Here is a 13,634-nt window from a genome sequence, read left to right as displayed (position 1 = left end):
CTTAAAAAGTAATTCCCCCAGCCATGATGCACGTTAATATGCATTCATAGATTCCAAGGCCAGAAGTGATCATCTAGTCTGACCTCCTGTATAACACAGGTCAGAGAACTCCCCCAAAATAACTCCTAGAGCAGAGCTTTTAGAAAAAAACATCCAGTCTCGATTTAAAAATGGTGAGTGATGGAGAATCCACCACGACCCAGGGTAAATTGTTCCAATGATTAATTACTGTCACGGTTAAAAAATTACGCCTGATTTCCAGACTGAATTTGTCTAGCTTCAACTTCTCACCATTGGATCATGTTAGACCTTTCTCTGATAGACTGAAGAGCCCATTATTAAATATCTGTTCCTCATGTAGGTACTTATAGACTGTAATCAAGTCACCCCTTAACCTTCTCTTTGTTAAGATAAATAGATTGAGCTCCTGGTGTTTTTCACTGTAAGGCAGGTTTTCTAATCTTCTAATCACTCTGGTGGCTCTTCTCTGAACCCTCTCCAATTTATCAACATCCTTCTTGAATTGTGGGCACCAGAACTGGACCCAGTGTTCCAGCAGTGGTGGCTCCAGTGCCAAATACAGAAGGGAAGTAACTTCTCAACTCCCACTTGAGAATCCTGTGTATGCATCCCAGATCTCATTATCCCTTTTGGCCCTGGCGTCACACTTGGGAGTTCATGTTTAGCTGATTATCCACTGCGACCCCCAATTCTTTTTTAGAGTCACTGCATCCCAGAACATGTCCTAAATTTAGCTCAGTAATCCCTTGTATGTCCTAAGCTGTTCCTATGGCATATTTAGCAGGTGCATCGAAAACAAACCGATCTCTCTGCCCTGATTCAGCAAAAATCTCTCCAATCCTAACAGCAGGTACAAAAGTTGACAAAAACCCATCATTTTAAGGATGTTGTATTGAAAGCCAGAACAGCATTTAATCTTAAGAGTTTTATTAGAGCAGTTAAGCATGGAAAGAATGACATCTTACAATCTCATTCTATTCAAATGAGAGAGAGAGAAGTTAGATGAGGTAATATCTTTTATTGGACCCACTTCTGTTGGTGGAAAGGAAAAGCTTTCTAGCTACAAAGAGCTTCCTTCAGTCTCTGGAGCTGTATGTAGTGATCAGAGGTTTGTAATAGGTGAGTCCTCTGGGGATGAGGTTTTGTTTCTTGAATCTGCTCAGAAAATGTCGCTGTTCAGTCTGGCTTCCTTCTTCATGTTGTGAAGTTTCCATTCGGACCAATATGGCTACAGCACTGCAAACATTCTATTCAAAGGTCTGTCTGAACCCTGTTATTGTTAGTCCAATCTGAAAGCAGTCTGATTTCCCAGCTGTCCTGGTCTCGTTCATATAAGTGGTGGAATGCACAGGATCACCAAGCACCATATATCTGTTGGACATTTTGCTAGATAATGCAATAGCATTACATTGTGATTGCTTTCCGAAACTATAGCAGTGAATACTGAATTATTTTCCTTCCTTTTTTCCCAGTCTTCTGATAACATCCATGGGTCACATTAAACTAACAGATTTTGGACTCTCTAAAATTGGGCTGATGAGTCTCACAACTAATCTGTATGAGGGACACATTGAGAAAGATGCAAGAGAGTTCCTGGATAAGCAGGTAAGCTGAAAAATGTTTTTCTAAAAAATTACAGCTTTGAATCAGTGAATCTCCGCAGCATTTCACAGACTTTTCTTTTTCAGTGTATAGACTGAGAGTGTTTAATGCTCTTTGCAATAAGAAAAGATTTTGTGACCTGAAATTGCAGACAGAGGTAACTTGATGATCACGGTTCAGATAGATACATCAGTCCCCATACAGTGGTGTAAGTGCTGAATACAGTTAAACTGATGAAACTATAAACTTAAAACCTGAACCTGCAATTATCTCTGTGAAGATGCGTGCTCCTAGATGTATGGGTTGGGGCCCTTTGTGACAGAATCAAAGGATTTGTAGAACTCCCTGACTCTGTGGTGTTTGTTGAACGATGAAGAGCCGAGACTTGAACCACAAGGTTTTCGTATGATTCTGCACAAATAATGTTCTTTAGCAAAGTTCTGTTCTAAATTGCACCGAAGCCATGGGTGGAAAATTGGGCAATTCATATAAATGCTGAATGTTGTGATCTTTGACAGTTTATGCAAGTTTATCTAGTCTGAGTGTGGAATATTTCCATGTGGCAAGGGATGTGTTAATGACAAAAATCAGCTGAGGCAGTGGAAAAAGAATTCGGTAGAAGGAAGCTGGCTTCCAAATATGGCAGCTTGTAAATTAACAGTTTCCTTTCTGTCTGTCCATCTTCAGGTATGTGGGACTCCAGAATACATTGCCCCGGAAGTGATCTTGCGACAGGGCTATGGAAAGCCTGTGGATTGGTGGGCCATGGGAGTTATCCTGTATGAGTTTTTAGTTGGCTCTGTCCCTTTCTTTGGTGACACACCAGAAGAACTGTTTGGACAAGTGATCAGTGGTATGTTTGTTTGTCCTGTCTCTGGAGGGGTTACCTTTAGCAGTTCACTATGAGAGAGCATGAAAATATTGAAATCTGCTGTAATTTAGTGAAGAAAGACTATATAAGAAGCAAAGTTAATTGTTCAGTATTAGAATTCGGTTCATACTCCCTTTTTGGTCAGTCCCTACAGTTGCTAAAAGCTCTTGTCTTGCTTAACATACACCAAATGTCATCTATATATATGTATGTAAACTCTGTCAATATGCCTCGTGCAGGGAGAAATTCAGCTTATAAAATAAATTAGTGTTGTGGGGAGTGGAAAGAGATGTGTTTGCATTTGAAAAGAGCAAGCCGATGAGCAGGCCAAGATTCTATTTTGTTGTTAGTTATCCCGTGTAGACGCAAAGGATAGGGCTTTAGTCAATTGCTACAGAAATGTAATAAAATAACTTATAAAAGCAACAAAGTACATCAATAAACACTGTTGTATTAGATACCTTCATGCCTTGGGTAGTGAAAGTGTTTGTCCTTTGGCCCATATCTCATGGCTAGAGCAGGGCAAATGCTGTAGAAAATTGATTGATTCTGTTTTTATTAATTGATTTGCTTGTGTTCACTTTCCATGAGTATTCAAGTGAAAAAGATTATTCTCAAATGTTCACTGAAACAGTGAATTTTAAGCAAATATTTGTGGAAAGCGAGTTTCAGGATTTGCAAGAAGCAAGAGCTAAAATTGATTAATAAACTTGTTACCCAAAATGTGTAGGCATGAGATACAGCTGCACCATAGTAGTTCTTTATGTGTTGCCATAAAAGATCGTTATTTCATATGTATTAAGATTCTTACAGTTTTGTTCCAACAATTACTGTTTGCACTGACAGCAGCTATGGTTAATACTGAAATTATATGCATTTTGGAAAATGTCAGTGCTCGAATTATATTAAGTACTCATGCAGCTGAATGCAAACCCGTTCAAATCATACTATGGTATAGCATACTACTTTCTATTGTATAAAAACGTTTGTGGATTTCATGACTTGCCTTTTTCATATTGCTTTATCTCCTTAGATGAAATTGCCTGGCCAGAAGGGGATGAAGCATTACCACCAGATGCACAGGACCTCACATCTAAACTTCTCTGTCAAAACCCTCTGGAAAGACTGGGAACAGGTACAGGCGTATTCTTGCGAAAAGACTAACCAGAAGCAATAAAAGACGCTGCAGTGCCAATGGAAGTTGCTACCCTGTTGTGAAATGCTGGCTTTGTGCTGTGAAATAGTACGCATTGAGTTTAGTGATGGTCTGAACAGCTCCCTGTCCCTGTGGATAGAGTGATCAGACTCCCAGTGAAATCTGCATGTGTCAGAAAAATGCCATTGTTTTGAGGGTTAAAGAAGAAAAGGTGTCTGCTCACCAATCTGACTCACTGTAAATATCACAGCATAACCTCACTAGACAGCCATTTTGACTGCTCCAGTTCAGGCTTTGTCAGGGATGTGTCTCTCAATCGGAATATTGCTTTAACAGAATTTGCATGAAATTCAAGGACAGTGACCCTCCATGTTGATGAGCACTTGTGAGCGTAACAAAATGACAACTTTTCTCTTTAGCGGTACTTTTCTCTTTTCTCTCTGCTGTGTAATCCACTAAAATTCAAGAACCTGAAGTCTCCTGGGAAAAGTAAAGTGCTTAAGACTATCTGTAAGCAATGTATGGTCAGATTTAAGCCTTTGCAATTTAGGACTGTCCCTTTTAAGATTTTAAGGAACCATTGATGTATTTAGCTAACTTCCACATGACACTCCAGTTTCAACAGTTCCTGCCTGACCCTGCAGCTTCATGGCACTGTTCTCGTTTTCACTAACGTTTTGTGTTTGGTTTTGTTTTGTTTCATGTTTCATTTGAAATTAGTAACTCAATTTATATGTATTTAAAAAATGCAAATACAGAACAATTTCCAAGTGTACTCTTACCGGCTGGGTGGCTCAAGAATCAGTCATGTGAAGTGAAGCCTTTCATGTAGAGAGAGATCACCAGCTCAAATCCAGGCCCCACTGGTGGTGGCTGAAAGTCGTCGCCACCTTAAGGGTGTTGTGTTTTGTTATATGTAAAATGCATTGGTGGGTTTATTTCAATTGCTGGTGGACAGATTCTATTCCACTAAAACTACCACCACTGTGGGCGTCTTTGCTCTTAGCCAACAAACCTTATTTTTCTTCTCTCAGACCAGGCCTTTTCTGTGGACAAATCCGATACCTTTTATGAGTAGAGATTTCATTTAAAATGTCCACACCCCTGCAGGCAAATGAGCCTTTCTTATTTTTTTCTTTCTGAGTGTTCAAGCTCCAGAGTTTAACAACAAAGGTCGCAATTCAAGAAGATATTTTTAAACACGTGCCTAATTTTAATACTTTTGAGTTCAATGGAACTACTCCTATCTTTATGTGCCTTGCTGAATCAGAGTCAAAACCTGTGCACATACACTTGGTGTGAACAAGATAGCATTTAAAGGTTTTTAATTAAGAGGTTAATTTGTTCTCACTCTTGAGACTTACACTGCAGAATTATACAGGAGATGCTGCTTCCCAGCCAATGTAGGCATGTGTTGTGCTTACATTAGGGGGGGTAAATCGTGCAGTTTTTATCTGTCAGCACAGCATTGGCAAAGAACCCAAGTTTAGTTTCCTGTGATTCTCAGAAAATGTGTGTGTTAGATGAGTGTACTTTCGTGTTTTCTCCTATGCCGTGAGCATTTTTTTGTCACATGAGAGCAATGTTAGAAAAATATCCTCCTTTCAGGTAGTGCCTTTGAGGTGAAACAGCACCGGTTCTTTAAAGATCTGGACTGGAATGGATTACTTCGACAGAAAGCAGAATTTATTCCACAGCTGGAATCTGAGGATGACACTAGCTACTTTGACAGTAAGGAAAAAGAGCTTCTCACTCAGCCTGAGTTTAGATCATCTTTAATGTGGGCCATATTTCTTATATGTAGTTAATTGCTCAATGAAAGCCATTATCACCAATTTATTAAAATATATGTGATTGATATTCTGGAAAAAGTACTATATTGAATCCCAAGAGAGGAGTGAGTTTGGAACTGAATGAGAATTGCATGAAAATTATTCCAGGCTTCGTTGGTATTGGTGGCCTAGTTATATCCCATTGTCGGCCACAGCATTATCAGAAGAGCCCTGGAAATTCTTTACTTCATTCATAGAGGTATTTAGCTGTGTATAATTTTTTTTTTTTTTTTGTCCTCCCTTCTTTCTGTTCACATGAACATCACTGTGCTGGGTAATGCTAAAATGATTGCTGTGATCAAGCACATCAGATGCGATGACTCTTCCAGTCCACGTGCATGTTTCCACCCTACAGTTTTGGGGCGATATTAGTTTTTAACTCGTATTTAACTCATATGTTGGAAGGAAAAATCCTTTGGAGTTGTAAAGGAATTATTACAATAATTTTCACTGAGAGAGAGAGCTTACTGTGTGTTGCTGGTTGAAATACTGTAGTTAGATAGAGCTTGGCTCACTAGTGCAGTGGGGTGATCACGTTAGACCTCAAGCTCTAGTGCTTTGGTTCTGGGACAGTGATGGTGGGATACGGTGCAGGGACACGGAGCTCAATCCCCGTGGGTAGAAGTGCCTTTTTATTTTCTAGCAATTCCCAGTTGACAAGCTTTGCAGACAACAACAAATGTCCAGGCATGCTTAGCTGGATAGAGGGATACCATGGCATGAGTCCTCTGTGGGGGAGAATTCTCATGTCATAGAGGATCTTTATATGGACATCAGAAAACTGAGATGGCATTACTATCATAAGCACTAGTTTACCGAGGTTTATAACTCCTGAAATAAGCCCTTTCTGGCTGATGCAATGCAGCAAATGTGGCTCAGTCTGTACATGTTTAAAGGAATAGGAAGAGCAAAACGGTGTGTATGTTTGAAGTCTATTTGCACACATGCACAGTTTTACTGAAGATATTCTTCATGATCAAAAATACTCAAAGCTCTACGACATGCCACATTTGCAGCTAGACAAATAGGAATTGCTATGTGCAGACTGATCCTGAGAGCATCAGTTACTGTTCGACGTACTTTATAGAAAGTACAAAGGGCATGAACTCTCTAAGTGCTGGTTAATTATACTGCAGTTTGTGTCCTTGTTCATAGCTCGTTCTGAACGGTACCAGCACCTAGATTCAGAAGAAGATGAAGACACAAATGATGATGATCATGTAGAAATTAGGCAGTTCTCATCTTGCTCACCACGGTTCAGTAAGGTAAGGGCATACTAGTTTGTTTAAAATCATAGAATCATAGAATATCAGAGTTGGAAGGGATCTCAAGAGGTCATCTAGTCCAACCCCCTGCTCAAAGCAGGACCAATTCCCAGTTAAATCATAGTCTTATTTAGATTTTTCTGTTCGTCATAAGTTGCCCTTTAAAAAAAACAATGTTCAAATAATATGAAGGGGCCACATAGTCTTTAACACTCATTGAAGTTAAGCATTTTAGACAGAAAGGACAGTGCACCGTGGTTTGTGTCCGCCGTCTGTACTGCAGTAGTTTATCTTCAATAATGGACTCTGTACACATGGTAGTACTGCAACGCTTATTCTAGGTTGCCCTGAAATAACAGGTGGGGTTCAAAAGGTCTCAAAATAGGTCTACTATTGATATTAAATAAAAACCCAAGTCCATTTTGTGACGGGCTCCATATATGGTCCAAATGCTGTTTCACCATGCATGTAAACAGACCTGAACTTGTTCTAAACACTAAGACATCTTCCTTCCTTGGTGGGCCTGTTAGTGTTAATAAGAGTTACATACAGTACCCCTGTATCATAGCATCATAGAAATGTAGGGCTGGAAGAGACTGCGAGAAGTTATCATATCCAGTGCCATGCACTGAGGCAGGACCAAGTAAAGTTAGACCATCCCTGGCAGGTGTTCAACCTGTTCTTAAAAACCTCCAGTGATGGGGATTCCCTTGGAAGCCTGTTCCAAAACTTAATTACCCTTGTAATTAGAAAGTTTTTCTTAATAGCTAAGAAAAAATCTCCCTTGCTGCAGATAAAGCCCATTGCTTCTTGTCCAATCTTCAGTAGACATGGAGAACAGTTTATCACTGTCCTCTTTATAACAGTGAAAGAGAGTATGTGACTGCCCTATTTGAAAGTACCTCGAGGGTTGTAATATTATCCAGTCTTCTCTGTGGACCTGGCTCAGGTATCACCATGGTTTTAACGAGCATTAACTTGAGAGGGCTGGCTCCTGGTTTACACCACTATAAGTAAGACTGAAATTGGACCTGAGAATTAGTTGGGACCTTGAACAGGTTTTTACAAATCCACAAGTCTTGATTTCCTTTTCCACCTTATCCCCCTGTTATGAGAAGCAATTAATCTGTTAGGCTGCAACTTCGGTTCAGTATTTTTGGCACAAAGAGAGAAAGTCCACTGCAATACGTTTATGTTTAGATTTAGAAAATGCTGCAACATCTGTAGAAGGGGAAGAATAAAAAGCTCTTTATATTTTGAAAAGCTTGTCTGACAATTTAGCCAAATAAATTATTAATAGCTTTCTTGTTGATGTGCTGTATTTTTAATAACAGCATTTTTATTAATCTCATCTTATGAAAATCAGGTCCACAATCAAATAGAGTTTTAAAAGCTGTAAAAGGTTTTTTTGTTTGTTAATTGGATTATTATTTAAAATATCACTGTACAGCAGAGGGAGGCACATTGGTTGAGCTGTGAGCAGCACAGCAAATTCCTTAAAGAGGGCGAGACTCTTTTGTTGAAAAGGTTTAGTGAACTTGGGGCAATATTGATAGAATCACAGTAATGAAATGAGGTCATCAGCAGGATGCTAATGACAGAGTTGAGTTTGTGTGGTAAGATGTCATGATCTAGATGTCTGCCTTGAGCCTTCAGCACTTTGTGGAGCCGGTTAAAATTTTAGCATTAAAATGGCCTTTGTAGCATCACAATTGCATATCTGAGTGCAGGTATTACAGCAGAAGGACATATGTGACAGTTATAAAATCTTGCCTCTTCCCTTCTCCCCGATATACGTTGACTGAGCATATCACATCTGTGTTGGGTCCTGCATTAGCTAATCAAAGAACGTTGCCAAGTTCAGGTTTTAAACCAAGCTTCCATTCTGGGAGAGAAATACCTTTTGATTTGATAAGGACTTGCAGGACTGTTCACTACATGCTTCATACAGATGGATCTTAAGTGCTTTTGCTATATGCAGGTGTACAGCAGTATGGAACGTCTTTCCATCCACGAAGAGAGGAAAACACCACCAACGAAGCGCAGTCTCAGTGAGGAAAAAGATGATCGGCTAGACAGCCTCGGTGGTCTGAAAAGTCGGGATCGCAGCTGGGTGATTGGCTCTCCTGAAATGTGAGTTTATTAGACTTGTACTTTTTATTTAATCACAAAGAAGGCTTTTTTCCCATCTACTTTGACATCAGAAACTCTTACAGCTGCAATTCAGTGTAAAATCTCTGTACTACTTAAAAGCATCTCATTAAGGTCTAACATTATGTAAGCTTACAGCGAAGATGTAAAATAAAGCAAAGGGTATTCTGCTCGTAAGCAAATCTTCCTTCCTGAGAATGGACAAAATTCCCAATCCAAACGTCTCAACCTCCAGGGGTTCAAAATCCAGTTCTCCCCACATTCTCTCCTGCCACAAATTAGAAAAATATTGGTCTTTCCACAGTTCTGAATACAAGAAATAATTGTGTCCTGTCATCTCTGTTGTTAGCAAAATGTCATAATACTCAGAAAATAGAAATCTCACACACCTCCCTTGTGCCCAGAATGATTGAAATAATTGTCGGATTCAGCTTAATGAAGAAAATAACTACACAAGTTACAGAATGGGGGATCATCTGCTAAAACATGGTGTCACATGGATGCATTTAAGGTGGTTGTGATCTAGAATGTCTTTCCTACATGACACCTTTACTGAAAACACTTGATAGATTACATGTGTAACTAATATAAACCGATCCTGCTCAGGCCTTGCTTGTGCAAAATGTTGTTATAAAAATAAGTCTAAAAAATTAAAAAGAGCAGGTAAAAGCATAAGATGATAGGTACAAGTGTTTGCATTTCTGTGCCCTGTTATTGGTAATAACGATTGTTATAATAATTTGTCTCACCTTCATTGCATTGTATTTTGTTTGATTTTGTACTTATCTTAAAAAGTTAATAAGGGAAAACAATCCAGATCTGAATTTTGCAAATACCCATAACTTTTAATGGTCCAAACAATAACCCTAAACCAAGCTTCCTCCTCAGCCAAATTGGGAGGCTTGAACCTGGAATCATATTGCTTTGACTTGAGCTTACTCATTATTTCTGTGATACCAATAACAACCACTTGCTCTTTGGCATTATGAATTATCACAGCCCAACCAGTGACCTGGTCATGCTTTTTTTCCTCAGACTGCGTAAGCGCTTGTCCGTGTCTGAATCCTCACACACAGAGAGCGACTCCAGTCCGCCTCTTACTGTTCGGCGGCGTTGTTCGGGGCTTCTCGACATGCCCCGGTTCGCCATCTCAGCTGAGGAAGAAGGACTTGCTCCCAAAAAGCAACAGTCAGATGGAACGTTACTATCTACAGTACAGTCACGTGAGGGGCTCCCCCTGCCAATTCCAGAAAAACCTGTGGAGCGAGAGCTGCACTTACATGAAGACACTGGGCCAACAACACCCTCTTCAACCATCAGCAACATCAGCAGCTCAACCCTGACAGGTATGCACCTGGTGGGATGGGATCACTGCCATCAAGAAGTCCAGTTTAGGGTGTAAATATTAGTTGCACTAAAATGTGGTTTTATGAGTAACATCTTTCGTTAGCATTGCATGGTAAATACTGCACTAGTAAATTACTGTGGCTTTGTGTGTTTCTTTAAAGTAATTTTTAATCTCTTAAAACTTGTTTGCTTTACTTCAGACTAGTCCCTCTTTAAACTCGGCAAGGTTGCCCAACATTTGCAAGACCCTGTTGCGTATAACTTTACAAAATTTTAACTGTTTGGGCTGAAATTTCCCATGCCAGGTGTCTGCCTTGGGCTGAATTTTTAGGAGAATTTTAGCCCAAACAGTTCAGTTGTTTCCAAGAATAAGGTTAGGGGGAAATTTAACATGTTTTGCCCATGTTAAAAAAAAATAATAATCTGGTAACCTTTTTTTGAAAAGTTGTAGTGCCTCCCTTCTTTTGGAGCAGAGACTTGACCTTTGACATCCCAGTAAAACCCCGCCAAGTTGTAAGCCATTAAAAAAATCGCAGTTTGCACATGCTCAGTAGAGACGTCTTAGATTTTAACACCTAAATTCTCAGAACATTCCATCTGTCCTGGGCAGGACTGTATCCGAAATTGTAGCTCTAGGCTGCTGCAGGCTGTGTCAGGTCCAGACCCTGGACTTGGGAGCAGGGAGACTCTCTCTTCTGTGCTTTCGGTGACCCCCATGCTGGGCCCAAGCAGTATGGAGAAGGAGGCTGCCTGATTTGAATATGGGATAAGAGCAGCATCTGAGCAGGGAGTAGATTGGGAGAAGGGGCTGGAGTGGGACAGAAAATTGGACTGGAGGTTGATGAGGAGAAAGAAGGACTGGGGTGGGGAATGGGATTGTCTGGGAAAGGAAGCTTGGACTGGGAGCTAGAGGAAGGGGGCTATGCCTGGCGAGGCAAGGCGACTGGGATGAGAATCCAGAGAGTGAACTGGAGGGGGCAGTAGAAGCCAGTAGGTGTGGGGGAGACTGAGATCAGATGAGGAGCCTGGGAGCGGGGCAGAGAATGGGACTGGCTGGGTTAGGAGATTGAGACTGAGAACCAGTGGAGTAGGGGGAAGGAGATGATGGGAGAGGTAAGACAGATCGGACAAGGAGCCAGAGTGTGTGAGAGAGAACCGGGAGTGACTGGACAATTTGTTGGGAGAAAAACAAGGAGAACAGCTGGTGGAGAGGGGATTCAGATGGAGAGTAAAGAGGGATGAGACTTGGGCAGGGCAAGGAGACTGGGACTGGGATGAGAAGCCTGAGAAGTGGAGACTGAGACTGTCCAGGGTGAGGAGAATGGGACTGGGACAAGGAACCAGGGGAGGGAAAGAGACAGGACTGGGACAGAGATCGAGGAACGTGATCGTTCCCCTTTATTCGACATTGGTGAGGCCTCATCTGGAATACTGTGTCCAGTTTTGGTCCCCACACTACAAGAAGGATGTGGAAAAATTGGAAAGAGTCCAGCAGAGGGCAACAAAAATGATTAGGGGTCTGGAGCACATGACTTATGAGGAGAGGCTGAGGGAACTGGGATTGTTTAGTCTCCAGAAGAGAAGAATGAGGGGGGATTTGATAGCAGCCTTCAACTACCTGAAGGGGGGTTCCAAAGAGGATGGAGCTCGGCTGTTCTCAGTGGTGGCAGATGACAGAACAAGGAGCAATGGTCTCAAGTTGCAGTGGGGGAGGTCCAGGTTGGATATCAGGAAAAACTGTTTCACTAGGAGGGTGGTGAAACACTGTAATGCGTTACCTAGGGAGGTGGTGGAGTCTCCTTCCTTGGAGGTTTTTAAGGCCCGGCTTGACAAAGCCCTGGCTGGGATGATTTAGCTGGGAATTGGTCCTGCTTTGAGCAGGGGGTTGGACTAGATGATCTCCTGAGGTCCCTTCCAACCCTGATATTCTATGATTCTAAGAGACTGGTTGGAGGGGACAGGGCAGAATGGGTCAAACTCAGGGGAAATAGGCAGAAGCATCTGTGCCTACTAGAGCACACTTCCTTCCAAGCCTAGAATATAACCAATAATTCTCAGTCTCACCATTCCTCTGAAATCTTCGAAATCCACAGGCAGTGTCCCATACCCCTCTAATGGTGATCGACATAGAGGATGACAACCTACTACTGCTATCGGTTACTCCGTTAGCTCAAGTAACAGAGGTCTGTGCAGTGGATCTAAAGGTCCCAACCCTGCTGATGACCCTTGGGGGTGTTAATATGATGTCGCAAGATGGAGTTTGTTTTTTCAGCTTGCTTTATTAAAAACCTCGGAAATTACCTACCAAAAAACTGTTTAAAAAGCATTGTTAAAGTTACAAAGTCAAGCACTCAAAAGATAGTAAATGGCAGAATTAAGATTGCCTGTGCAACCTTAATTTGGCTCCCTTGTGCATTTACATTATAATATGGAGATATACCTATCTCATAGAACTGGAAGGGACCCTGAAAGGTCATCGAGTCCAGCCCCCTGCCTTCACTAGCAGGACCAAGTACTGATTTTGCCCCAGCTCCCTAAGTGGCCCCCTCAAGGATTGAACTCACAATCCTGGATTTAGCAGGCCAATGCTCAAACCACTGAGCTATCCCTCCCTCCCTTTAATTACATGATCACATACTATATTTTCCGCAGGGCCCCTGTCTCATACAGTGCACAGATCAGATCTGCTGTGGGGATGAATCAGGGTTGTGTAGTGAAGGAGACTATTGTCTATAGACCCCTGCTTCATTTGTTTCAGAAGTTGGAAGGTGTGGAGTGAATGAGACAGGGAACTGCAGGAAGAGAAAAGACAATACCATGGTCATAGATGAATGCTTCCCTGGGGAACTGGATTTTATCCCTGCCTCTGCCCCAGAGTTCCTATGAGATGCCGGTCCAGTTGCTTAAACCAAATGTTTCCCAGATGGTCACTTATTGTGGTGTTCCTCCTTTTCTGGGTGCTGACTTGAGGTTTGGGGTCTGATTTGAAGAAGTGCTGTGCTCACAGTTGCAACTGAAGTCTGTGCTTTGAACATATGAAGTGCTATATAATGCTAAGTCCTCTGAAAAATTAGCTCATCTGCACCTCAATTTGGACAATCAGAATGAATGAATACCTTTGACCTTAATCGCTCTCTGCCTCAGTTCCTCAACTGTAGAATGGGGATAATAACCCCCCATGTTTCCCAGGAGTGGTTTGTGAAGCACTCAGTTATTATAGTGATGGGCACCATAGAGAAGCCCAGGAGGAAATTAATAATTCTGTCCTCAGAGAAGGGTTTGAACAGAGTGTAGTAGGACATGCCTGGGACTATACATTGAACAAAGAAGATCAAATATTAAACACCTGCTCACTGCGTGAGCACCATCCATTCTGTACACTGAATGAG

At 41.4% G+C, this 13,634-nt stretch overlaps 1 protein-coding gene across 6 annotated transcripts in view; it reads left to right on the top strand.

Moving 5' to 3' along the window:
- Window positions 1-13,634, top strand: part of MAST2 (microtubule associated serine/threonine kinase 2) — a 344,273-nt gene that overhangs the window by 317,214 nt on the left and 13,425 nt on the right. For all 6 annotated transcript variants that reach the window (XM_054036560.1, XM_054036559.1, XM_054036565.1 and 3 more), the window contains 7 exons: window positions 1,494-1,626; window positions 2,311-2,476; window positions 3,528-3,629; window positions 5,259-5,381; window positions 6,638-6,747; window positions 8,729-8,880; window positions 9,934-10,244. In XM_054036560.1, coding sequence (XP_053892535.1) covers window positions 1,494-1,626; window positions 2,311-2,476; window positions 3,528-3,629; window positions 5,259-5,381; window positions 6,638-6,747; window positions 8,729-8,880; window positions 9,934-10,244 — 1,097 coding nt within the window. The remainder of the gene's footprint in view (window positions 1-1,493; window positions 1,627-2,310; window positions 2,477-3,527; window positions 3,630-5,258; window positions 5,382-6,637; window positions 6,748-8,728; window positions 8,881-9,933; window positions 10,245-13,634) is intronic.

Source organism: Malaclemys terrapin, chromosome 8 (assembly GCF_027887155.1).
Source record: "Malaclemys terrapin pileata isolate rMalTer1 chromosome 8, rMalTer1.hap1, whole genome shotgun sequence".
NCBI classification, from domain to species: Eukaryota; Metazoa; Chordata; order Testudines; family Emydidae; genus Malaclemys; species Malaclemys terrapin.
Note: the sequence above shows the minus strand (reverse complement) of the source record. Positions and strands in the feature narration are given on the sequence as shown.